This window comes from Syngnathus scovelli, chromosome 12, assembly GCF_024217435.2.
Source record: "Syngnathus scovelli strain Florida chromosome 12, RoL_Ssco_1.2, whole genome shotgun sequence".
Classification (NCBI taxonomy): domain Eukaryota; kingdom Metazoa; phylum Chordata; class Actinopteri; order Syngnathiformes; family Syngnathidae; genus Syngnathus; species Syngnathus scovelli.
This window is the reverse complement of record NC_090858.1, coordinates 11,632,606-11,658,595: the sequence shown is the minus strand read 5'-3', so window position 1 is coordinate 11,658,595 and position 25,990 is coordinate 11,632,606. Positions and strand designations below refer to the sequence as shown.

General features: G+C 47.9%; 3 protein-coding genes across 3 annotated transcripts in view; 2 read left to right on the top strand and 1 right to left on the bottom strand.

Annotated features, from left to right (window-relative positions):
• Positions 1-15,189, top strand: part of lrpprc (leucine-rich pentatricopeptide repeat containing) — a 33,533-nt gene extending 18,344 nt beyond the window's left edge. The window contains exons 24-38 of the mRNA XM_049735681.1: positions 1,584-1,708; positions 2,539-2,645; positions 5,008-5,076; positions 5,145-5,235; positions 5,439-5,581; positions 6,783-6,906; positions 7,428-7,554; positions 9,179-9,267; positions 9,342-9,546; positions 10,418-10,545; positions 10,629-10,744; positions 12,700-12,774; positions 12,853-12,937; positions 13,795-13,937; positions 14,961-15,189. Coding sequence (XP_049591638.1) covers positions 1,584-1,708; positions 2,539-2,645; positions 5,008-5,076; positions 5,145-5,235; positions 5,439-5,581; positions 6,783-6,906; positions 7,428-7,554; positions 9,179-9,267; positions 9,342-9,546; positions 10,418-10,545; positions 10,629-10,744; positions 12,700-12,774; positions 12,853-12,937; positions 13,795-13,937; positions 14,961-15,032 — 1,699 coding nt within the window. The 3' untranslated portion in view covers positions 15,033-15,189. The remainder of the gene's footprint in view (positions 1-1,583; positions 1,709-2,538; positions 2,646-5,007; positions 5,077-5,144; positions 5,236-5,438; positions 5,582-6,782; positions 6,907-7,427; positions 7,555-9,178; positions 9,268-9,341; positions 9,547-10,417; positions 10,546-10,628; positions 10,745-12,699; positions 12,775-12,852; positions 12,938-13,794; positions 13,938-14,960) is intronic.
• A 435-nt stretch (positions 15,190-15,624) lies between these two features.
• abcg8 (ATP-binding cassette, sub-family G (WHITE), member 8) lies at positions 15,625-19,619 on the bottom strand. The gene is made up of 12 exons (XM_049736731.1): positions 19,566-19,619; positions 19,429-19,515; positions 19,169-19,316; positions 18,858-19,096; positions 18,655-18,787; positions 18,326-18,595; positions 18,099-18,248; positions 17,523-17,840; positions 17,163-17,239; positions 16,524-16,791; positions 16,329-16,456; positions 15,625-16,065 (listed from the first exon to the last, which is right to left on the bottom strand). The coding sequence occupies exons 1-12, from the start codon at positions 19,617-19,619 to the stop codon at positions 15,928-15,930; spliced, it is 2,010 nt and encodes a 669-aa protein (XP_049592688.1). The 3' UTR covers positions 15,625-15,927.
• abcg5 (ATP-binding cassette, sub-family G (WHITE), member 5) lies at positions 19,607-25,975 on the top strand. Its single transcript, XM_049735680.1, has 15 exons — positions 19,607-19,906; positions 19,976-20,172; positions 20,484-20,605; positions 20,710-20,846; positions 21,470-21,568; positions 21,822-21,954; positions 22,356-22,495; positions 22,753-22,882; positions 22,951-23,164; positions 23,442-23,647; positions 24,383-24,521; positions 24,610-24,683; positions 24,749-24,860; positions 25,027-25,139; positions 25,218-25,975. Exons 1-15 carry the CDS (start codon positions 19,730-19,732, stop codon positions 25,400-25,402), a joined length of 2,178 nt encoding a protein of 725 aa, XP_049591637.1. The 5' UTR covers positions 19,607-19,729; the 3' UTR covers positions 25,403-25,975.
• The last annotated feature ends 15 nt before the right edge of the window (positions 25,976-25,990 follow it).

The following is a 25,990-nucleotide window of genomic DNA, read 5'->3' as shown; positions in this document are numbered from 1 at the left end:
AAGTCACGCTTCTCAAAGGTCGCGTCCCTCGCGCTCTGTGGCCCTTGCTATTAGCATAGCTAAACGGCCTCCCTGTGCAGGCTGCTGGTGTCATGATCAGCGGCTCATTTGTGTCCTCCAGACAGGTCCCGTCCTCCCCCGTAGTAGGACAGTGGCTTGATAACAGGCCTGCCCGTCTTCGTCACACAGCGAAGGAAGGACGGGGCACAATTAGCTTCCTTGTCTAATCCACTAGCGAAGCTCTGCTTATGCTTTTTTTTTTTTTTTTTTCCAGGGCTTAATTGGCTGGAAAGTGGCTGACGTGCAAAGCTGGGGACATTAACGGAGCTGCGCGCGAGTAAATGGCAACGCAAAGTGACATTTAAATTGTAACAGGGGGAAATTATCTATCGTTTGACATCCTTAGCTCTTTTTTTCAGGAGGGGAGGGGGAGAGGCGTAATTGCAATGCCAGGCCAAGTGATGGCTCCTTTTTAGATGTCTCGTATAGAAGTGAAGTATTATAGTAGGTCGAGCTCTTGAGAAGAAAGAAAAGAAGTGTATAGCAAAAATGTTGATGCCGTATTGTTGGATGGCTCTTCAGTGGCGTTGCTAAATATAGCTATCCTCCATCTTCCTCATCAGAAATTTACTAGGCAACGCTCGTCGTTTCCTCTCTGGTGTCGCAGAAGGTGAATTCAAGGCCGGAGCTGGTCTGGTCTTTGCAGGGGTTGCTTATGAGACCACACACACACACAGACCCAAATCAACCGTGATCAGTTCCTCCTCACTCAGCATCCTCGCCCTTTCTGCTTTGACCTCTGTGTGATTGACATGGTAATTACCCAATCAAGGGATTGACAGCTGGGCTGTCACAACACCACCAATTGAAGAGAAGCCGTCTCTTGTGTTGGTTCCCCGTTTCCTCCTTCAACTTGTCTTCGCATTTGGGTTCTCTCTGTTCCTTTATCAAGCCGTCTGCGTTTCAGCCCTCCGTCAAATCTACTGGCTGCATGCGTGGAACTGAAGATTTTGAAACTGTCCTAAATTTTCATCATGTAGGTTGATCCTGAAATTTCATCCAAAAGCTCTGAAAGTTCTTCACATTTTGGGATTGATTCATATTTTTGCTTTGAAATATGATCATGCTCCGTTTAACTACCAGTTTTAAGATGGAACATCTAAACAGTATTACATTTTCTTGAGTTTTCTGGTGGAAGTCTTGTTTTGAATTCAGACAAACAAAAGGTGGCGAGGGCGAGAATGGACGTTTGAGTATTCAAGAGGTGAGGCTACATGGAAACGGTGCTTGCAAGGATAAAAGAAGCGAAAAAGTTGGATATGAGCGCCCAAGCTAAAGACGGCCCTTTTTTGTCTGCCACCAGTGAAAGCCTGTCCAGAGACATTACCACCCCACCCCCACCCCTTTACACGATTGTGTGAGAACGATGTATTGGGGCCAAAAGGCCTCATCACCTGCAGTCGTGCTGTCGGCCGGCTCATTGTGCCTGAGCGCGAGGGCGCCGGGTTAACGCTCTGTATTCTCTCCCACCCGATTGCACATGTGACTCACTTGCTCTCTTTTCCTTTGTGTGTTTTGGACAGCGATGACCTGTCGGGAGCTCTCGACGCCGCGCTGGAATGTCAGAAGCGCTACGGCCACCTGCCGCGCCTCCACGACATCATTGTTAGCCTGGTGGAGAACGGCGACACGGAGCTCCTGCAAAAAGGTCTCAAAAGCAGCGTTCTGCTCGCCATTTACGTGCATCTTCATTGTTCCTGCTAGAGCAAAGGCTGTCGTCCTACCTTATAAATTGATGCCAATCAATCAAGTCAACGAGACGGCCAACTCTCGCGAGGGATGACAAATGCACCAACGCCAGACGAAACAATCACAGCGGCACTCTTTGCTCTTTTGATCTTTTGTAAGGAGTCGATCCTGCTTTCCATAATTGCGTTAGGTGGCTTTGTAAATGAAAGTCGTTTTTTTCCCCCCTTCTTTTGTCGTCCTGTTTGCTGTGCATGAAATGTGCCGGAGGGGCAAGTGGTTCTGGAGTGCATCTCTTCACCCCCTCCCCAACTACCACCCAAAAAGCCCTCTTATGCGCTCTTGCATCCGCCAAAAACTCCTCCACCCTCACGTGACCTCAAAAAGAGGTGACTGACCCCACCGGAAACATAAATGCGATGAAAAGCAGCAGACTTTAAAAAAGAAAAAATGAAAAACATAAAATGGCTCTTCAAATGTTCTTGACCCGTGTGGGCCTTTTTTGGAGCTGCTCATGTCGCAAAGGGCAGGCCAAACACTGCACGGCGTGAACTATTTGGACTTTTTGTCTGGCTTTTCCCCTCCCGAGTCCATTCAGAGTTTATTTGCGCGGTCCGAATATACAGAATCACGAGTTTTTCCCTTCTATCTCTGCTGAATACACCGTCAGCTGCAGGCCAGAGATAGTGCGTGAAAAGCCCAGCAGCCGTTTTGCGAGAGGGCTTCATTCAGGCTTTCGTGCCCGCATGCCAAATAGCAGAAACAAAATGTCGTCTTTATGTTTTTCTGCAGCCATGGACGTAGTGAGCCAAGAGCGCGGAGAGATGACCATGCTCTACGCCCTGTTCTTCGCCTTCTTGCAGACGGGCCGCTACCGCGAAGCTCGCAAGATCATTGAGGTAATCGAGTTAAAAAATACATCAGTTGAACAAATAGACCATTTTAATTCCCAATGGGATCATCAAAATCGTTTTCTCTACATTATTGCTGTCCCCACTATGACCTAAATGTACACGATGAAGCCCGTAGACGAGTGTAAAATTGAGGCGAGGCGGGCCGATAAGCGGCGAGTGACACACGGATGAATTGCGTGCTCACAAGCTGGGTATCAGCACAGGGAGATTGACGAATAAACAGATCAGGACATGAGACATCGGAGGGAACAAGGCCATTAGGTTGGCCAAACAGATTGAAGAATGTCCCCCAGCCGCTAAAAGAGGGATTTGGGCCTCTTGAGGATTTCACGACCCTCCCAAGTGCTATCAACGTGTTATTGTGTCTGCGCTGCCCTTATCCGGTTTACAACAGTGTCGGCTAAATGCCAACTCTGTGTGTGTGTGTGTGTGTGTGTGTGTGGGGGGGGGCAAAGCCCTACTAAAGATTGGAGATGAACACACAAGCTATCAAGCATGTTGGTGTCAGACATGGGTTTGAACTGTCAGATGAGCTCACACGCACACACACGCTTACCATATGTCAGGCTGAAGGTTCATCACAGTCCCTCAGAGGGTATTGCCACATGCAGCACAGTAAATAATACAGTGGATAGGCTCCGCCCACTTGAAGAGTCACCAGAGGGAGCCGTGTACTGTAGAACCTCGGATTTCGACGCTAATTCGTGACGACTTCTCGGTCCACGTTGATTGACAGGGTGGTTGGATTGTGTTCCCCGTAGTCAAGCGCTTCCGGGTTTGAATCTCAGCTCAACTCCACAGGCTCCAGCTCCTCCTGCACGATGCTCTTTATATTTTTTTGTGTAATTTACAAATGAATTAACACACATTGGCACGTACCTACTCGCGATGAGGTTTCCAAATCTCTGGTCACGCAACCGCACCGCTCTGCTGTCAACGATCGTATCTCTCCTACTCGAGGCGATAATGGAAAGTTGTGTTCCAGTCATTAGAGCAGTAAAAGTCAGATGCACGCATAGAAGCGCGCAGAAGCGAGCACAGAGAAGGTGTTAAGTGGCTGTCCCCGTGAGTGCCGGCCGGCCGGCTGGCTGGCTGGCCCTCTTTAGGCTGTGTTTGCTATAATTGGCAGCTGATTAATCACAGCTAATTAAATGTAATGATAGAGAAAGGTGGCCAATTTTGTGCTAAATGCTCCTGCTTATGTTGGACATTGTCATGCGGCCTGATGTGTGTGTGTGTTTGGTCAAGGTTAGGTTGCATTGCTAAAGAGCGGTAAGTCTTTATGACAGGTCCAGCCGTGCTCATGTGTGTTTGTGTGCGCGTGGTTTAAGTGGTCAGGGTGATTAAAGGAATTAAAACATTACAGTGGGAAGTGAGATGGTGCTTCTAATGTACTGGACACACATTGTTGCTCCACTTGTTTTGATCCGCAACTAAGACAAGTAAGGACAGGAACAAAATAAAATAAATAAAAAAGAAAACGTTGCCTTTTCAAAGTGAATTACAGATTATAGGGCTCCGAGGCCTGAGGGATTCCAAACGAAGCGTGTGTTTGCATGTGGAGACTGCCAAACAAAATAAAAAGGAATCGAAAGGGAGGAAAAGATGGGAACACTTGCACTGGGCTTTGCTCTCTAAGAAGATTAGAGCGGCTGAGGGAGAGAGTGAGTGCGACACATTTTAATTTGTCCCTTTGGCTGCTTGGGTAAGCGCATAATGCCTCTGCCTGCCTGGGAGGGAGAGAGAGGCGGGAGGGAAGGGGAGGATTTGTAGGAAAAGGCTGGGATTGAAAGAGATTGGCAGAGGGAGCAGCAGTTCAGGATGAAGCCTGCCAGTCTTTTCTTGACGGGGCTCCCATCAAAAAGGCCAAGCAGGGATTGAGCGCCGTTCATCCCCTCCCTCCTTCAGATCAACTTTCTGGCTCACTTTTTTTTTTTTTCCACTCCGCTGCTCTCAGATTACCACCGAGCGAGAGGGACATTTCGCCATCCTAGTCTTATTCAGATTGTGTGCAGGCCCCAAGAGACGAACAGATGAAATCCTGATCTGTGTTCTTTGCTCATAATCACCTCATCACTCCACGGAGCAGACTAAATCTGCGCTATCAATTTATGTCAACCCGTATTTGACCACTCGTTGCAAAATTTCAAGATCATTTTGACCTGCTGATCCACTCCACAAAAAAGTGGACTCAAAACACGAATGTGTGTCACTGTCAAACAAAAATGTATTTAGTGTATAAGATCACTGAAATCGTATTCGCTGGCAGCAGAAATGAAATTGCAGTTTGCGACAATGCCTTGATGGAAATTGTTCCCAATTTTCTCCCGTTGTGTCGCCCTCCTAGACCCCAGGGCTGAGGGCCAGGCCGGGGCGTCTGCAGTGGTACGCTGACAAATGCATCGGGAACCACCATGTAAGCCCGTCGCCAATGTGCCGCATCACGCCTCCACATGACAAAACGCACATTCTCCCTGCACTTAGATGGAGCCCCTGGAGCAGATGGTGGACATGACCTCCAAGTTGTTTGAGTGCGACCGGGACGAGATGTACAGTTACCTCCTCCGTCTCTGCAGTGAGTCCCTCTTCTGTTGTTGTTTTTTTTTTTTTTTTTTTTGGGTGTGATTGCAACCGTGCTGATTGGGCCCATTAAAGCTGATTGTCAGTTCGTTCCAAGTTCTTATGTGCATGACGGCATCAGCACACATTAGTCAGTTGATCGGATGAGTGCCTTGATTGCCCTCAAATGGAGTTGTCGCATTGCCGCCTCTCTACCAGAGGAGACCAACGACTGGCAGAAGGCCGAGGCCGTGTGGACCAAGATCCAGGAGGAGAACATCATTCCCCGTGAGAGGACGCTGCGACTGCTGGCCGATGTCCTCAAGAGCAATGGCCAGGAAGTGCCCTTTGAGGTGCCCGAGGTAACGAAATAGCCCACGCATCCGGCCAACTGTTATTGCCAAGAATAACAGCCGGAAGGCTCCTGGTGGGGAAAGGAGGCGATGGAGCAGAGAAATCTTGACACTCCCAAGAGCACTGCAGTAACTTAAAAACGCCTGAGGTCCAATACCACACTTAAGCAGCCAAGTCCGACAACAAGCCGAGCATCTCCATCGCCACATTCCCGTGCACGTCGCCATCACTCCAGTGTCAAGCCGTGAAGTTGAATAATTAGCAGCCGGCAAACTGGATCACTTAAAGAGCATGTTGACCTCGCCCCCTCTTGTATGTATCAAGAGAGCCCCTTAAAATACGGCGGGGTAGCAGGGAGGGGTTGAAACCCTCTTATCAAGTGCTCTGTGTGCCCCCGCCACGCTCCACTTTTTTAAGCCTCTGTTCATTACATGAAGCGGAGCAAACAGGATTGCGCTGTGGTCAATCAGAGCGGCTGGATGCTGAAAGGAATTACAGTGTGCTGTGTGCTGTGTGTGTGTGCGCGTGTGTGTGCGTGTGTGTGCGTGTGTGTGTGCTTGTGCGTGTGTTTGTGTTTGTGTGTGTGCAAATCTCTAATTAAGCCAGCAGCTAAATGCCACCATATGGCTCGCCCCCTTGCTCTTGTATGTGCATGAAATCTGTCTTAAAAGACCAAATTAAGACGATTTGGGACAACAACCCGAGCCAGGGGAGGCTTTACCATTTGCTGAATATTTCTCCTCTTCCTCCTTGTGCACCAAGCTTTGACGAGACAAGAAGTGATCGCTGTTGCCCCAGGCGATGAACTAGGTGACCCAAGGGGCTCTCTGAGTTGACATCCCCGCTCCCCGCGCTTTTAACATGTACGCGTCTCTTTGACCCCCCACCCCCCAGTCTCTCCCCTCTGGTGCCAGCCCTAATTTGCCCCCAGCCAATACATCTTAACCCCCTCCCCTCGCTGCTACACGGGTGAGCAAGCATCGGGGGGCCCTGGCCTGGCCTTGCCTGGCCACCCCACATCGCACACACGCACACACGCACACACGCACACACACACACACACACACACACACACACACACACACACACACACACACACACACACACACACTATGTGCAGCAACTTGTTAGAGCCAGGAGAGCGTTTGCAGTGTTGTGATGGAAACATCAGCCTGGGTTTGAGATGGTGTGTGTGTTTGTGTCTTACAGACTTGGTTCCAACAAGCCGCCAACACACAGCAGGTCAAAGCAGAAGCGGCCCCCAGAAGTGTGGAAAGTGACGCCCAGTATCAAATGCGACTTCTGGCCCTCTGCAAGAAAGATAAAGGCAACGGTAAGACGCTGGAGGTCGAGATTTAATGAAGCCCGGAAGTTACTTTGATCCCAATGAGAGTGAAAATGGAAGGCTTAGCTTCATGTCCAATTTCTTGAGATTTGATGAATGTTAATGGCAGAATGCTGGGTAGGCAAAAAAAAGATGAAGTCTTAATAGTCACTGTTTCTCAAATAGGTACGTGAGGTCACAATAGCACAAGCCATGCAATTCTAAAAAAATTAACTTATTGAAGGTCTCAAAACATTTAACCCCACGCATTTTCAAAAAAGTCAAGAAAATTTCAAGTCAAAACTCGTGAGTAGATTCAATACAAATGTACAAAATTCAGATGGCCAATTCCTGCCTAATTTTTGTATGAAAAAACATTAATTGTTGCTTATTTAATGTCCACTCAACAAAATTATGCCAAGTCAAAATCTTGAGATATATCACACTGTAGTTAAATTACATAATCAAATAGATGTTGAGGGCTGAGTAGTGAGAATTCGCCACAAGTCTGCTCTTGCTGTCACCGCCAGAGGCCTACAAACAGTTGATGGAAGCCGACAAAAAGGGCGTGGCTTTGGGCCCCGCCTCCTACGACCACGTCATTCGCTCCCTGCTGGCCGGAGGATCTCTGGAGGACGCCATGGCCGTCAAGGACGTGTAAGTGGCCTCGCCGCAGTGATGTCAAATGTGGCGCTTTCCTTTCTTTGAAGTCGCCAAGGAGGTTTTGTTTGTGTTCCGCACAAGTTGTGGGACTTGAGCCAAGCCATTAAATTTTGGTGCACATCCAAGCGACTGTTTGCTTATGAATAGGAGATGAATCTTAATGACAAAATCCCAGCAAGGCCAAATCATCCATCCAGTGCCGTTGTAGTTTCTTGTAGATTTCTTTCCACATGCAGAATCGAAAGCAGTGTTGCCCTGTTGCCGATATGGCCTATGGGTGCTACCAAGCTGCTTTTTTTCCTTTTTATTTTTTTTATTTTTAAATGTGTCCTTCAGAGGAAACCAAAGAAGCACTTATCATGCAATGCTGTTTTTATGGGCCTACATGATTCTTCCTCTCATGTTATAAGAAATAATGGCAGCGCTTTAAGACCCGCCGGCACGATAACGCAGCTTCGCTCTCGTTGACGGGCTTCCTGGCACCGCGGGAAAGATTGCTTGTATTTTGTCTTATTTGATCCGCGCTCGCGCTGAGGAGCGGAATGAGCTGAGAGCATAGTCAGGCTGGGGAAGATGATAATGGTGAGATAAAAAGAGCTAAGTGGGGGGAAAAAAGAAAAGGCGAGCATGTCGAGATTTAATCGGCAAGGAGGTTAATGAAGACGCTATAGGCATTCGTTTTTCTGCATTTGTTTAGAGGCAATCTGGACAGAATTGAGTAGCGGAGGGGGGGGGGGGGGGGTCTTCCAGCCAGATTAAGGGATTGAGGCTGTGCTGATGAGGGAGATGATGGAGTCATTGGCTGAAGTGCAAATATGCCTGCAAGGCAAAGCGTGTGCGTGTGTGTGCGCGCAAGAGAGCCTCTTGAGGTTCTCTCACCTGATAAGAGTAATTCAGAGCCCAAGCACAGCGGCCCCGTTCCCGCTGCGATCCCGGCCGCCACGTGGCCACTGGTGTCGCCGCGGCGATAAGCGATAACGACTGCCCGGCCCGATGCTCAATTGAGCACACGGATTAATCTGCTTGCGGGTCTCTCATCATAAATCAGAGTCTGATTGAGGTTTTGGTGGCACGATGATTTGGCAGAGCCTTCATCTGCAAAACGACACCTGGACCACATACGCTGCTCGGCGCAAAACGTCTCGTTGGTGCTGCCGTTGCTCGAGCCCTTCGTGTCTGTATTATTTTCGTAAGAGGCTCAGACGTGCCCTCCATCATTGAGCTTGCATTCTCTCTACTTTGTCTTCAGGATTAGTTCTGTTGTCGTTTTTTTTTTTTCTAAATGCGATGCCGCCTAATGTTGCAAAGTTCAGAGACACCGCAGAGATATTAACCGGCTCGCTCCGGTTTAGAACAAACAAAAAAAAAAGATTTGCTTTCAGTGGCGACAAATCCCTGTCCCTTGTCATGCTGAAAGCCAACGGGCATCTCGGTTTGGTCCACTTAAGAGCGATAAATCTCCATCTGGAGCGCAGTTGTCAATATTTATGAGAATGTTGTTCTCGTATCCCGCTAGGGAAGACCTGAAGGTCAAAATGATCTAGTCATCTATGGCAGCTATGTCTTCAGTTCATAGAAATGTTCAAACATTGCAACCTATCCTCATTTTCTATTTTAGCGCCCAGTCTCGTGTGCCCAACTTCCAGCTGAGCGACACTGCCAACAGCTTGCTCGTGGTGACGCACAGCAAGCGCGGCCAGACTAAAGGTAGCGCCGATACGCACAACGCGTACACAAGGTCAAGCAGAACACAATGCGGGGTCTGCTTTCTCACCCCTCAGACGCCATGGAGACGTTCAAGCGGATGCTGCACCAGGACCACGTGCCCTCGCAGCTGGCCGTCACCAGGCTGGTGCAGGCCCTCGGCAGCCAAGGCGACGTGGCGGCAATTAGCGAGGTGCAGTCGCTCATGGAGGGTCTCGGCACCAGCCTCAACGTGTCTGCCATGTTGTTCACCAACAACACGGCCCTGGCTCACATCAAGCGGTAAGTCCCGACATTGCGACTTTGGATTAACAAATGGGAGTCTACACGTTGAAAAAGTTCTGCAACTTATTTCGCCAAATGCGGCCCATCACACAAGGAGCAATAGTTTTAGCACGTTAGCGCCAGGCAAGTGCGTGACGAGACTCATTATGACAAACTCTTAGCATAAAAAGCTTACTTAGCAAGCAAGCAGAACGTCCAGAACAAATGGAGACACGAGCATAATAGGATTATTCATGGCTTCCTTTTAATGTAGTGAAAACAGCCATCCTCCACCGCCCCTTCAAACAACGGTGGACAAAATAGAAAAGGCGTCGCGCATCAAACTTTCATCACGCCACTTGCCACATTAGCGCCAAGTCTGCAGCGCGGCAGAAAGTGAAAGAAACAACGAGACGGGCTCACGCCCGGGTGGCCATCGTTTGCGTGGCCCTGTCAGCTTGAACCTTGACCTCGGTTAGCGCTGCCCTGAGCCGCTCTGACACGCGCGGCCCCGCTGCGCCTGAGTCGAGCTGACTGCTTAAGAGCCCGGGTGGGGAAGCCGGAAAGCAGAGAGAACCGCATTTAGCGGGGCCCCCGCTGAATTATTCAGACGGTCCCGGTCGCAACAATCAGGGTGGATATGCTCAGCCACCTCTGGACACTTGCGCACGCCGCTGCTGTTAAATATTCATTGCCATGGCGACTGCGGAAGAGGGGGGGTGGGCACGGTTAAGTGTACTCGCCAGGCCAGGTTGCCAGATTGAGTTGGCCGATATCTGCAGAGCTTTGGATTTTCACGGTTTTGTGCACCAACGATTCACTGAGCTGCAGAAGTTAAAGGAAAAAAAGGCAATATCTTTCTGACGTGAATTCTTGGTTTTGTCCTCAGGGACGATTTGGAGTCAGCCGTTGAGATGCTGGAGGAACTTTACACCAGTCCGAACAGCAAAGGCCACAGCATGGCCTTTGTCTTCCGGAAGGTTTTGGAGGAAAACAATGACAAAGCCATCGACAAGCGTAAGGCACACAACACCCGAGTAGCGTGCAATTAAAAAAAAAAAAAAAAAAGACTTTGACCAAAGGTGCCCATTGTGTTGCAGTGAGCGCCATGGCTGAGCGGCTTGCCAACCACTTTGCCTGTTATAGACCGGCTTCAGATCTGTTCCTGACCCTTCTGGACTTGGGCAAAGTGGAAGATGCCAAGTTCATGCTTGCTGTAAGTGTTGCCACACGTATATCAAGTGCTATCTAAGCGAAGTACCTCAGGGCTTTTGTCATTCTCTCACCGTCTATGTCCTTTCCTATCATGACTGCGATGCGAACGACAAAATGTTCCACATTTCTACATTGTTATTTTTTTTAACTTCTTGAGGAGTCCCTCAGGGCTGTGTTCTGGGGCTCCAGTCGTTCGTTCTATTCGAGATCTCTTTCTACACTAGATTTCTAGGCCTCGCCTCCCTGCTTCGACACTCCGCAGCCATGTGATGACAATTAAAATTCACATCAGAAGCAAAATGGAAAGTGCTAATGTTTTTAGTCCATCACAATTCCTTGGTGCCTCTGTCCAGTCATCAAAGTCTCGCGACGGCCGGATGCATTCAGCCACCGCAGGTTTTGACTAATTTATCCAGCCTTTTGCATTTGCGTCCCACGGCGTCTGCTTCTCCGTGGTCGACCGCCTCAGACTTCTACTTCACTTATTTAGGCGCAGTTCATGCCTTACAGCTCAATGGCTTCGCCGCGAGCTCTGGGAAATGAATATGTAGACGCTAGATGGCCGGAGCAGACGGTGACGGATGGCCGAGAAATAGTCGATAGACGGGTGCTAAATTGAAGAGACTCACAGCAATTACTTCTCGCTCGCTTGCCGGAAGATCACCCCGCTCAGGCGTTTGCTTGCATGCACGACTTAAGTGCCTGCTAATGAAAATATGTTTCACGGAGCGCTGCACGTCATCACTATTTCAACAGAAATATACTACTTTTTATTTTTATTATATTTGCAACACTTTTTTCCTAGAAATTTTACACGTAAAAATCAAGCAGTACATCTTGAAAATGAACGTTAAAATTATTTACTTCATTCAAAAAACTAGAAGGCACTCAAAATGAGGGCGATTTCATCACGTCTGCTCCTACTTTTTTTTTTTTGCAGACATCTATCTGGGGTGCTATTCCTTTTCAATCATTGAACAGCTTCGGCTGACATGATGGGCTTTAATGAGCGCTCTCCCCCTTCATCACTAATTCAACCCAAACTATGGATAACGTTCCATCCAGACCTTATATGTATCCCTGGACAGAGTTCAGATATGCAGCAGCGTGTGGTTTGAGCCTTGATTGCAATTTCTCAACGTAATCATGTTATGAGAATGTTTGCAACAAAAATGGTTGTTTACAATACAAAAATCCATCTTTACATTTTTAGCTCAATGCACTAAAGCCAATTACAAATTGGGATAGTGCATTTTTACTTATTGGTCAGATGCTAACTATTGTAGCGGTGCTCACCGAGAATGGCGTAACGACATAACCTGTGTGAAAGTTTTTCATCCGCCGTCCCTCTTAAGGCCTTGCCGGAGCAAAGCAAGCGCGCCCATCCCATCACACAGTTAAGCAAAAAACTCTGAAAAGCTTTTAAGTAGACGGACACCACGCACAATACGAGCCTATCAGGAAAGGCGGCGTGCGGCTGTGTGCGGGGGTGAGCGTCGAGTTGTTAAGAAGTACAAGCAGGAACATGTGTAAGTGGAGAGGAAGGGTGAGACGTTCCCCCGGAGCAGCTGCAGCTTTTAGGAGCAGTCTGGTCGCTAAGGGGACCGAGGCCGAGGACGAAATGAATAGATAAAGAAATCAAAGGCCAGGGATGTGCACCGCATGGCTCTAATTGCCCGATTGTACTCTCGCTTAGAAGCACACACGCATGCAGACGTGAAATTCACGCAGAGCCATGTTGTGTAAGAATATACGCATTTGCCATGTCTCAGGATCCGTTCAGATTAACGAAGAAGGATTTATGTCACGTCTCATCTCTGTCCATGCACTTACGTCTTTAAGATTAATCCAAGGCTGGCAACTCGAGGCCTTTATTGATTGTTTTGGATTTGTGTTAAAGGCATCACGAGTCTCCTCTTAAACGATATTTCCTTCATTTTCCATCTCTCGCTGCAGAGGGTGAACGCCTTGGCCGAGCAGAAGGAAACACTTGTATCCTTCCTGGCGCAAGTGTCTCGGCGGCCAGGACAGGTTCGGTCCCGTTTTGTTCTTTATTTCGTTTTTGTCATTAGCCTGGAAATGGCTCTACCTGTCCCTTTCCTTTGTTAGGTTGGCAAAATCCAGACCCTGCTGAGTTTGATCCCCGACTTTACTGAGAAGGAAGTGCTGTACCCTTACTTAATGAAGTGTCACGGTAAGAGCCGCACCGTGCCATATTTGTGCCCTATTTATGTTTGAAGATATTGATTCATGACAGGGCTCGTTTGTAAATGTTTGCTTCAGCGTTATCCCGGTCCCCAACCCAGATAATAATGGATGTTCATTTAAATGTATGTGTGCCGAAGCACAGTAAGAAGACAAGCTGGGCTTCTTGAAGAACACATGTCGACTAATGAGTTAGCCGTCCTGCTTAGCCTAGCGTGCTAATCGCTACACGAGCTGCCACTCAGCGCTGCTTTGTCTTACACGCCGAGTGTCCAAAGGCGAGCGGACATGACTATTTCATTAGCATTAGCCAGCTGCTCAAAGGGGCCGTGCGTTAGCGCACTTGCGTTAGCACACTTGGATTCCCTCTTCATTTCTCAGTAGACATAACCTGCTTATTTCTTCTTGGAAGGAAAGAAATGAAGGAAGATAAACGCTAAACATTACTGGACGTAACGTTTATTTTGATGCTGCTTATGGGGACAAAATGAGCCCTTTGCTCGCTGAAGTGATATTTAATGTTGACTCTGATGTGCTTTACGCGGTTCCTCCATGCTTGCGATTCTTTCTCGTACTTTACTCAAGGTTCATAAAGTGCCGCAAATGTGGCTAAAGTGCTTTTGAAGTGCTTGAACTTGGAGCAAGCAAGGTCTGCTAATGGCTTTTGCTTCCAAGTTTCATTGAGAAATTGGCTTTTAATTAATTTTGATATAATACTTGCATTGCAGTACAAATTTGAGTTGCTTGAAAGCTTGGAAATCCATCTTGAAAGTTGAATTTGACTTTAACAAGGTGTCAAAAGCCTTGTTAAGTAAATGTACGAGTCACGCTTTCTCCAAATGGCAGCCGCGGACAAAGACCTGGCGTCGGCCAAGGCGTTGCACGAGCGCATGCAGGAGGAGGGACTGGTCGTGGATGAGCTGTCACTCAAGCGGCTGGCTGTCTTATATCGCCAGGCGGGAGAAACGGCGCCCTTCCCTGAGCCCTCCGTGAGTCCCCGCCGCTGCATCCACAGTCAACACCAAATCACGTTTGATTAGAAAACAAAATTACTCAGAAAGAATAATTTCATCCAAGTATTTTTGATTAATTGAATTTGAAATGACATTTATGTTCAATGAAAAAAAATCTAACTGCCCATTCACCAAGCTACATCAATGTAGAAAACAATCTCTTTAAAAATATTTAATTAGCAAAGCAGACAATGAAGTTTGTCTTCAAAACGCACTGAAAGGTTCTGCTTTAAAATGAGCCACGGAGCACTTTGAGCGCAAATGGGACGGCAGCAGAGTGACGACGCGGGGCCCCTTTATCGCTTTGAGATGGTATCAATGAGTGCTGTCTGGCTATTTCTGCTACTTTGGAGCCTTTTAGCACTTGACACATGATGTAAGTAGCCGGGGGCCTATTTTTGGAAACCGCGTTTTGTATATACGTACACTCAGAAGGCTCTCATGAGGCCCCCGGAGGCAGGTGGGCCGGCAGCCCGACTCACCTGTGGGATGAAGGTAAGAGAGGCTCTTGTATTATTCAACATCCGTCAGCAGAGTGAAGTGACGTGCTCGGCCTTCGGGAGGTAGAAAAAGGCACGGTCATCCCGGTTTACGAATGTCAGTGCAGGACATTGATGTGACCTTTGCTCACGGAACAAATTAAGTTCAGAAAACCTCCATCCATCCAGCCAAACAAGAACAAAACACATAACCATACCTGGTGTGGATCAAAACACTGATTAATTAACAAGAGGTCGTCTGTGTGTACGTGTGTCAAATCCTTTCTTTGTGTATTAATGGGGATTTAAAGATGAAAGGAGACAACCTGTTTGGAGAGTGCAAGCTATTTAAACGCACCCAGGAGGGCGCACTCACTCGCACACACACACACGCACACGCACACACACACACACACACACACACACACACACACACACACAAACACCCACACATACACACACACACGTCACTGGAGTGCCATTTTGGGTTTATTGCCAACCTGTCTGTCTTCCTCCACAGGAGTCATTCAAGTTCTACGCCGACAAATTGAAGGAGAGGACGACAGTCAAAGCTCAACCCAACGACGACTAAAGCCCTAACCCTGCCCCCCTTTGTCGTCATCCTCCATTTTGATTTCTTTTTTTTACATAATGTAAGTGGTGTTCCGCTATCTTGTCCTCTGCTATCAACATGACTGTGATGACTGTGTACAGAAGTAATTATGCTAATAAATGATGTTAGGAACCCACATGTTGTGTTGTCAGTGCTGTGTAGAGGAAGTAAGCGTGCAAAAAAAGACAAATTAAATGCTCATTTTTATCATATCAATTAACTGGATACCACTTTTCCTTTGTTTTGTATTTACAATAGTTAATAAAAGCTGATGTCATTATCCTGTTTGGAGTATTAGCAATCAAAAATAATTTTGATGATTAAAAATTATTATATGATTTTACTGTGAATTGTGACTTGGCATTTAATATGAAATTTTGATTTTCCTACTCAAAATTAGATTTTAAAGTCTAAACATGACTAAAAATAAAACAGATTAACGATAGTAGTTATTTAACTGAATTCTTTACTATTTTGGCCTAATATACAATGGATGCATTTACATGTGTCCTCTGCTTACAAAACCAGTTTTATACAATATTCAACATACAATCTGTTTATTTTATGGCATTTCCCTTCATTTCTTTACACATATTTTATACTGACACATGCATACAGTACAAGCATTGTTAAGCTTAATAACAAGCAAATATTATCCCCCTCCCCTCACCGCCTTCACGTCCACATTCCTGCGGTGCTCTGCTGCCATCCAGCAGCAGACTGCGGTACCCCACAATGACAGAAAAAAACAAGGTAATCGTTTCATTTTGCTGTTTTCCATCATAATTTTTTGGCTTTATTAAAAGCATTTTTGTGATTATTTTCCACAGGGGGGTCAAACTTTGCTGAGGTGAGGTGATAATGAGGATCACATTCACCAGTCCTGACTGGATTTCTGCTTGATGAATTTGAGGCAGATGTAGTAGAGCACCATGAAGACCAAGCACATGGCCAGCAGCACCAGGTAGCACGAGTACAAAGGGTACTGGTTCATGTTCATCATCTTTACCACCTAAGCACACACACAGAGACACACGATATTTCTTCCTCATTGTAAAATATTTGCAATTTATGAATGGTAAATTAACACTTGAATTATGATTGCAATGGGAGATTATTTTACTTTATTTATCTAATAATTGTTGATTATTTTGTTTTCCCATGTTTCAACAATTGTGTCTCTCTTTTACTGCATGCGAGGGCATCACACCATTCATCATCTTTTGTGGTACAATAAATAATTTCTTTGTGCGATTGCAAATGTGTTTGACTTGCATTTATTCCATCCACGTCCAGGGTGAAGTTGCCGACGCTGATGGCGTATCTGTTTCCTCTGAACTGCACGAGCAGAAGCCCCTGGAAGCCCCAACGCATGAAGGAGGCATGAGAGAGCCACGACGCCACTGCAACACGTGGGAAGCAATTTTACAAACGTCGTCCAAGTCGACCCGACCCGGCGCGTCGGCTCACCCAGCCACATGTTCTCCAGGCTGATGACGAAGCCCCCTGTCAGGTAGAACACGGTGAAGAGCGAGTTGCCCATGAAGGCAGAGGTCTGCAGAGTAGGCAGTGCTGCGGCCACGAAGAGCGCCATGGCTCGGCTGCAGTAGACCATCAGCCACACCAGGAGGAAATTGAGCAGGAAGCGCTCTGGGGCCTCGTTCAGGCCTGCCAACCAGTAGATGGGCAGCGCGTACACCAGGGTGAACACGCAGTGCTCAGGTAACTCGCCCAACACCTGCAGACACAAACCAGGCTCATCGAAATCCTGTCATAGTCAACTGCGGGCACAATGTAAAATCCTTACGGAGCCACCTTTGCTTATCAATTTGAAATATTTGAAAGTATCTTGAAAAATATTAAAAACAATCTACGGATTGGTGACTCCACAGGTATCTTGAAAAAGTAACAGTCACTTCAATGATGATCGCAAACTTCAAACGCATCTTCGTTTCTTTACTGATTACTTGATTTTACAAGTTACTTTATTAGTAAATCAACGGCATCTCCTTGAGGTTACAATCATGCAACGCTTTAACAGAGTGCAGACACACTGTGGAACCAACATGGAGCAAGGCTGCCCCTTTATGGTGGTTTGATGCGCCATACCTTTGCAAAGAAGTAGGAAGTGACGGAGTACATGCCATCCTCCAGCTCGTGGTAGAGCATGGCCCTCTCTGCATGACCTACAAAAAAACATTTGCTCAGAGCTTGAAACGTGTTCGACCTGCGCTACCACCGCTTATCAACCAGCTGAGCAACGTGATCTCTCAAAATCTTTGTGTCATTCGCGAAGCATTCAGAGAGTTGATGATGGACTTTGGTTTCAAGTCGTGCTGGTCATTATCGGTACACATAATCAACTTCACCATCTTTTGATTGAGCGTCATCATCATTGATAACGTATATGACTTGCGTCGAATGGCCTTGAACCGTGAACTTGGTCGTTTGATAGAAAATAACTCTCACATTTAGCTATGACGTCCAGCACCACAGCAAAGGGTGTGAGCGCTCCAATCATGTAGAGCAGGGCCACGCTGTCCTGAATGGACAGAGGCTGCTCTCCGGCACCGTAGTACAGGAAGCCCACCAGCAGGGACATGAGCAGGGCTTCTAGGCCGTGGACCAGCACGGTGACCAGGTCTCGGTAGTCGTTGTACATGTGGCGCCTGATGAGGATGGCAAACTGCTGGAGGCCCGGTAGTCTGTCTCTCACTTTAGAGATGACGACGACTCGGTCGTCTTCCGTCCTGCCGGACTGCGAGGAGCTGCTGCAAACCGGGAACCAAAATATTTATTATTTAAATAATATTATTTCATGTTGCTATGCTAACATACTGCAACCTAATTGCAAGATAGCAAAAAGAATGGGAAACATTTGTTTTGAAAATTCCCACCCTGAAGTCAGGTACCATTTCTAATGCTTGCTGATCAAATGCTAACATTTAGCATGTTAGCAGTTGCGACATAGCAACTTGTCCCCCTTATTTCTAATAGGAGCAATGAAGGTTGATAAATTGCTAACATGCTAAGTACGAAGCAACCTCTCAGAGTGCATCAGGGCCATGCCGCTCTTCCACATGTGGTCGTCGGTGTCCCCGACCCGTTCCGAAAACTGCTCCGCCAACATCCGGGCCCGCTCCAGACACCGGGCCTCTTGCTCGGGACTACGGCGGTCTATACTGATCAGGTCCACTAGCGTGCAAAAAAATAACTTTGTTAGATATCTTCTACGTGCGTGGTAACAAGGCAGAGAACTCTTGTGGTCATACCGTAGAAATCGGAAGGATTGCAGTACCGAGGGCACGGGTGGCCCAGCGCTGTGAAGTAGGGCACCATTTCCCGGGCGGCACCGCAGTACACAGCTGAGCCTGACGACAGTAAGACCACCAGGTCGAAGAGCTGGAAGATGTCGGAGCGAGGCTGGTGGACCGACAGCAGAACAAGACGGTTCCCCCGGGCCAGGCGGGACAGCGTGATGACCAGGTTGTGGGCCGTGAAGCTGTCCAGACCCGACGTGGGCTCGTCCAGAATCAAAATACCTGGAACACGAAATGGTTGGTTTAGGGGTTACTGGAGAGGGTCCAGAGGGTCTTCTAACCTGGGTTCCAGAGGAGTTGGACCGCTATGCTGACCCGCCTCCGCTCCCCCCCAGATATCCCTCTAATGTAGTCGTTTCCCACCCTGGTGTGGGCACACTGCCTCAGTCGCAGCTCAGCGATGACGTCGTCCACCTGAGGAGAGGAACAACTTTTTGGAACCTGATGATCTAATGCTGGGCCTTGGTCGACCCGGCGGTGTTACCCTCTGGTCCCGCTGGGCCTGCGTGAAGTGTGTGGGCAGCCTGAGTTTGGCCACAAAGGCGAGCGTTTCGCGCACGGTCAGGTGAGGAAGGAGGCGGTCGTCCTGCCGCACGTGAGCAATGCTCTTCTTTACCAGCTGAGGCGTGTTGGGGCGACCGTTGATCAGAATGTGGCCGGACGTCACGCCGCCGCTCTCGTCTCGACACGTGATGATGTCCAGCAGTGACGTTTTGCCGCAGCCTGCGTTGGCACAACCACACGTTGATCACGACTCGTTTAAAAGTTGCCTCTGAATCTCTTAAGCGTTTTTACCCGAGCTCCCGATGACAGCTAGCATCTGGCCGCTACAAACGCGCAGGCTCAGTTTGTTGATGGCCGTCTGCTTGTCACCTTTCACCTCCCACGGCAGCTTGAACTCTGATAGTTTCTCGTACCAGGGAATCTGCGCCGCTGTGTCCACCTGGTGTCAACACACACACACACACACACACACACACACACACACACACACACACACACACATGCTTGGAGGCTGCATGCTATGTGCCGGCCGTGTCCAAGTTGTCACCCACCTCATAGTACAGGTTGTTGACTTCCAGCTGGTTGCAGTCCCCGCTGTATGTGAAGTAGAGGCTGCTGTCCTCCTCTGATGAGAACAACTGATTACAAAAAAATTACCCTTAGTCCTACTTGCTGTTTCCAAGCCTACTCGAGTTTTGTGTCTTGCTGTCATGATGGTGCTGTCATGCAGAGGGTAAACCATTCTTAAAACTTCACAAGCATGAAACGAGAACTGACCTGCGGTGATCCATTAATGTGAGTCAAGCTACTATTTGTGTCCATGATGACGCAAGACGACACTTGTCAGGTCAGATGGTCATCTCACCCCCGTGCGCACCTCCTCCTCTCTTCTTCTTGATGTTCTTTTTTCCAGCTTTCCTCTGCGTCTCCGTGTCCGCTCGGGGAAAAGTCTCCTACGAAATGATGTGCCGTCACATTAGCTGCTGCGTTCCAGGAGAAGCTGCCCACCTCCCCGTCCTCTTTATGCGAGTCTGGATCAAAGTTCCCTGAGATAAGGCCACATGCCCCAGTCTCGTGTTTATGGCTCTCTCCTGTTAGTGTGCGGGCAGCTGGAGCTCATGTGGATGCAGGCTGAAGATGAGCGGACATTACTCGATGAAGCTGGAGAGTCCCGGCCTAGACGGCGAGGTCCAAGAGTCCTTCAAGTTTGTGTCGGACGTCGAGGAGGACGGCGGAGATGAGACTGCTGAGCCTCAGTGCAGCCTCAGTGCCAGCAATATCACCTACACAGTCAGGTGGGAGCTTTGGAACTGTAGTCAAGTTTTAATACTGGTTGTCAAAGCCCTGGTGTGAATCCCGTTTCGCCCACAATGGGGTTGTTTGACTCCAAGTCTTGGTCTTGAGTCCTAATCCTTGTTGTAACCCTTGTTTTGCTTGTCTAACTCTGTGTTCACACCCACAACGGCGCAAACGCTGATTCCTAACCACGCACAACTGCAAAAAAAGTCACACATGGCACAGTTAGGCCGCGCTTTGTTCTAGACTTGGGCCAGGTTCCAAAATGTGTTGTATTATGTGTCTTGTGTGGACATTTGTTTCCTCGCAGCGAGCGCATCGGCCCCTGGTGGAACCTGCCCTCCTACAGGAAGCGACGAACTCGGCAGATCCTCAACAACGTCTCCTTCCATGTGGATAGCGGGCAGATTATGGGCATCCTGGGTAACTCAGGTGGGCTGCCAGCTGTTGTCTTGTTTTGGCGTCGGGTTCCCTGAAACTGCAACACTTACCGCCGAAGTGTGGCATTTTAGCTTGAGTGTGAGTATTTTGCACAGGTTCCGGAAAGACCACCTTGCTGGACGCCATCTCAGGAAGAATCGGCAACTCCGGAAGCCTGTCAGGTGACGTCTTCGTCAACGGCAGAAAACTGGCGAGAGAAGAGTACCAGGACTGCTTCTCCTACGTGCTGCAGGTGACACCCGCAATGCCAATGATTGTTGGTGTTTGCCTTGGCAAACTCCAGGAAGAAAGTCTTACAAAAGCTTTGTCAGTACTTGGATAAACTTTTTTTTTTTTTTTTTTTTGCTGCTCCGTGGCCTCCTCATGCTCCTAATCCATCAGTGAGAGGTGCTCAAGTGTATCCGAAGCCTGAATTAAAAACAGTGGCTTAAAACAGCCCCTTTCAAATTATCTCCCCGCTGGCTGATAACACGCACATGCACACACATTTGTAGGTCCAGGCTAAGCCTTGCCATTAACTTTGTCTGCTAAGCTGCAGATGAGGAGCTGATATGGGCACCTGATATTCAAGTCATTCGCAGGAGAGACTCTGCCGAGGAATGCAATTGGACGGCGTGTTAATTGAGGTTCAAGCAGTGTCTGCGTGTGTCATTGTCAAGTGCGTTTCAGCGTGCGTTGGAAAGTTTCAGTCTTGTTTTAACATGCTTGCATCAACACAGTCTTCACCGCGTGTCAACACAGTTGTCACCACACAGCCTTCATAGTCGCTGCGTCTTTACTACGCATCAACATAGCCAAAAAAAAAAAGATTGATATGTACGAGAAATATTCAATATGTTTTGTTTGCGCTACCAGAGCGACAACCTGCTGAGTTATCTGACGGTGGAGGAGACTTTGACCTACACGGCCCAACTGGCGCTCAGAAAGCACTCGGCCAGAGACATCCAAAACAAGGTGAGACCCAACATGAGCACATTTTGCATAGGCAGATATTATAAAAAATGCTTATAAAAAATAAACATATTGCATGTTATTTATCTATTTAATTAATAAAAACTTTGTACGGTGGAATAAACGTGAATGCATTAAAACAATAAAATGATTATTGAATTATTTTTTCTCAAATATGTCAATAAGCATGAGTAATTTGGTGATACAATTTTAAGTCATCATGATACTCCATTGTTGGTGCGCAACGCCTTTCAAGGTGTCAGCAGTGATGGCCGAGCTGAGTCTGAGCCACGTGGCCCGCAGCGTGATCGGAGGCCGCGTTTTCCCGGGAATCTCTGGAGGCGAGAGGAGGAGGGTCTCCATCGCCGGCCAGCTCCTTCAGGACCCCCGTAAGTCTGCGCCAGATGATGGAGGAGAAAGTAACGTCTGCTGTTATCAAACCACCATGAGAACGAGAGTGACAGCTCATGGCTCGTTTTATCAGGTCTGCGCAACTCCGCTGAGGACTGAGGCCCTTGTCCTCATCATTCGGGATAGAATGACTGCACACACACACACACACACACACACACACACACACACACACACACACACACACACACACGGAGCGTGAGGAGTTCCCATTGGCTTCCTCTCCAATCAAGCAGAAAATGAATTAATCTCCGTTTAATTGCACTTTGAGAGACAATCTTTTAATTGTCCTCATTAGACTAATTAAGTCCTAAATAAGTGGGAGCTTATCTGCACTGAGTTTTCAACTTTTAAGCGAGCACGATGTCCTCATCGGCAGGAGTGATCCTATTGGACGAGCCCACCACGGGGCTGGACAGCATGACGGCCAATCAGATCGTAGTGCTGTTGGCCCAGCTGGCCCGCAGGAACCGTATCGTGGTCGTCACCATCCACCAGCCTCGCTCCGAACTCTTCACGGTAAAAACACACTTGGCAAATGATAGCCAAGTCATTGGGAGAGGTTTTCAATATCAAGGTTGCACATTTGATTCCCTACTTCCGCAAATATTGGTCCCAGTTTGATTCATTCATTAGCCTTTAAGAGGTGGGGCCTGCTAGGATGGCATCCCAGTCACTTAGTACTCTCGCAGTTTGCCTCATGTGGCTGCCACTATGATTTATTATCATTTGGACTTGGAGGAGGTCATTTTCTTGGTTGTGTTTTGTTTTGGCAGGTGTTCAGCAGGATTGCACTGATGAGTCGTGGTGAGTTAGTTTTCTGCGGCCAACCTGACCAGATGGTGGACTTCTTCAGCCGCTGCGGGTACGAGTGTCCAGAATACTGCAACCCCTTCGACATCTACGGTACGCGTCCCACTCGCCAGCACGAGTCCGAAGAGCGAATCCGTGACACGTTGCCCCTCCCGAAACAGTGGACTTGACGTCGGTGGATACGCGCAACAGCGAGCGCGAGGCGGCCACCTTCGGCCGTATGCGCGACATCACCTGCTCCTACCAAAAGTCGGCCATCTTCGGGTGCATGCTGGCCAGGACGCAGGAGAGCCTGGGCGCCCGCTGCAAGGCCGCCGTCCCCTTCAAGAGCAAAGAGTCTCCCACAGGCTCTGCCAAGCTGGCCGTACTCCTCAGGTCACCCAGATTTGCCTTGTGGGATCATAAATCATCACGTCAGCTAAGCTAATAAAGATTAGCATGCTATGTTTCACGATTAATTGCAAAAGATTATCTGATTATTAGTTCAAAAATGTAATGGGCACTAACTATGAAAAAAATCATGCAAATTTTAAAAACAATTAAATGTGAACAATGATTATAACTACAAATTTTTATAGTAAAATAATTGGCAAAAAATAACTGGTACTTGATACTTGTATAACGTTCTTATTTTTTTATTTTATTTCCTTAGGCGGACCATGCGTAACCTGTCGAGAGACCGAATGGGGGTCCTGATGCGGCTTTCTCAGAACCTGATCTACGGCCTCTTTGTGGCCTTCTTTGTCACGCGTTTGGACGACGATGTGGCAAAAGGCGCCGTGCAGGACCGCATCGGCATCATCTACCAGTGCGTTGGCGCCTCGCCCTACACCGGGATGCTCAACGCCGTCGCTCTCTGTGAGTAACGCCACCAGAACAACATCCCTGGCCGTGACTTTTGTCACTTGTTCCCAGGCAGAGTCTGAATCGAGCTCCATCCCTGATTCAGAAGTTAACTCTTTCTGAACAGATGAGAGGCGTAACTTGAGATCAGCGACCACCCTCAGTTCCTTTCAATTAAGCTACAAACCGCCACTTGCTATACGGAAGTGTTTCTCCACTGGCCGTTATCTGCGTGTGCGTTACATGAGACGGTGTGCGCGCTACACAAGGTTCATTTTTTATGACAGGACGCGTGAACTGAAGTAACCTCAAATGTTCATGTCTCAACACTGGGAAAGACACCTAGTCAGCGCTTTTTTAACACAATTTCAAAAGGCAAAAGTTACGTATTGTTAAAATGATGGCCTAAATCCGTTTGTTTGTCAAAATGAGCAATTACAGTAGTGATTGCGTTATATTTATTAATCATTTCATTTCAGGGGTAGAATTGATTAACCAGTTGAATGAAATCTTTTGTCAAAATATGACCATGGCCAGAGTTTCCTGTGCTGGTGTCTGATCAATCTGATAAGAGTCAATAAAAGATGCTTTATAAACACCTAAACGGCCTGAGGAGAAGGAGGTGGACATGACACTGACCTTGGATCAGTGAGATAACAAGTGCCACCACGGTCAATGACCCTTGTGTATAATAATAATTATAAGAATAATAATGAGAAGAAGAAGGTGATGATCCGACGACGTTTGCAGTTCCCGCCCTGCGAGCCATCGGCGACCAGGAGAGTCAGGATGGCTTGTACAGCAAGTGGCAGATGTTTCTGGCCTACGTGTTCCACATCCTGCCCTTCAGCGTCGTCAGCGTGCTCATCTTCACCTCCTTTCTTTACTGGTACGCCATGTTGCTCGCTTCGCTCACTCCAAGAAAAAGACACTCGATCGCCACTACTATGGGTTGCCGAATCCTTTTTTATTTTCAGGACGGTGGGAATGCACGCGGAGATATGGCGCTTCGCCTGCTTCACAGCGGTCGTGACGGTCCCTCACATCACAGGTGCTCTGGGCTCGGCTCAGCTCGAGCGCGTCGTAACTTTGCCGTCATTGTTGTGCGTCTGCCAGGTGAACTACTGACGGTGGTCCTGCTAGGGGTGGTTCAGGACCCCAACATGGTCAACACTGGAGTGGCCCTGCTCAACATCGCCGGGATCCTATTGGGCTCCGGATTCCTACGGTTGATAGTTACAAGATGTTTGCTTCAAGCTTTCAGGCTTGGTTTCGTGTGTGTTTAGTTTAGATTAGTTCGGTTTGGTTTTTTTAGTTTGTGTGAGAGGTTTTTCTGGGGTGGATGAATTTATTTTCAGTCTGTGCAAATGTTGAGATACTGTTGGTGTGAACAGAAGCACGGCGCAGATGCCGACGGTGTTCCAGTGGCTGAGCTACCTGACGTTCCAGAAGTACAGCTGCGAGCTGCTGATTGTCACTGAGTTCCACGGGCTTCACTTTACCTGCAGTAAGCTCCAGTTTGACATTTAACCCCAGTGGATGTCTCCCTCGCTCACGTGAAGTGGCACTGCCCGTTTGTCTGCAGACAACTCCAGTTTTCTGCCGGGACGCTGCCTGATCACGCAGGGTGACCAAATTGTGGACGAAGGCTACCCTGGCGCCGTGGGGCGCTACACACTGGACTTTGTGCTGCTCTACTCCTTCCTGCCCGCCCTCCTACTGCTGGGCATGGTCACATTCAAGATCCGAGACAGACTGGTGCTCCATTGACGTTGCTCGGCCACACCTGCTGAGCTTAATGCAACAATGCAGCCCACAAAAATAGTAGCATTCATTTGATCAATTTTGACAGACTATATCAATAAGTGGTATTATAAGCAACATAAGCTGTATGTACTGTGTCAAGAATTATTTGATGCCTGTTTATTATCCATATTCAAGGTTGAGTGCCTAAATGTTTTTTTTTAACAAAACTCAATTATTAAACAGAATATTATTACCTAACACACCCACCATATGTATTTTAAATATGATTGCAGTAAACCATCGCATGGTTTGCAATCACAGCTTATTTATGTATTTACTTTAGTACTGTTTAACAAATTTGTGCTGTACACAGTGTGATTTAATTTCTCTGTCGATCACTAGATGGCAGTAAACTTTTATCCTAGCTGTGGGGGTGGCCATCACCGAGCTTCGAACAGGTGTTGTGCTCGATTTGGTTCCCCCGTGAGATTTTGTTCCCCCTGCCGCGGGAGCGCGCACGCCTTGTTTGGAAAGCGAAAAACCGATGCCGTACGGCGTCAGCACTATGTTGTTTTCAATAAAAACATGAAGAATTCACGTTTGCGTCAGTCA

Excerpts from the sequence above, each read along its gene's own strand:
- abcg8 (XM_049736731.1), bottom strand. The coding sequence starts at position 19,619 with ATGGTTTACCCTCTGCATGACAGCACCATCATGACAGCAAGACACAAA. Across the intron at positions 18,596-18,654 it reads CCAACTCCTCTGGAACCCAG|GTATTTTGATTCTGGACGAG; the intron begins GTTAGAAGACCC and ends TTCGTGTTCCAG. Across the intron at positions 17,841-18,098 it reads GGCCCTGATGCACTCTGAGA|GGTTCCCGGTTTGCAGCAGC; the intron begins GGTTGCTTCGTA and ends AATAAATATTTT.
- abcg5 (XM_049735680.1), top strand. The coding sequence starts at position 19,730 with ATGGTCATCTCACCCCCGTGCGCACCTCCTCCTCTCTTCTTCTTGATG. Across the intron at positions 20,173-20,483 it reads AATATCACCTACACAGTCAG|CGAGCGCATCGGCCCCTGGT; the intron begins GTGGGAGCTTTG and ends GTTTCCTCGCAG. Across the intron at positions 23,648-24,382 it reads GCTCAACGCCGTCGCTCTCT|TTCCCGCCCTGCGAGCCATC; the intron begins GTGAGTAACGCC and ends CGACGTTTGCAG.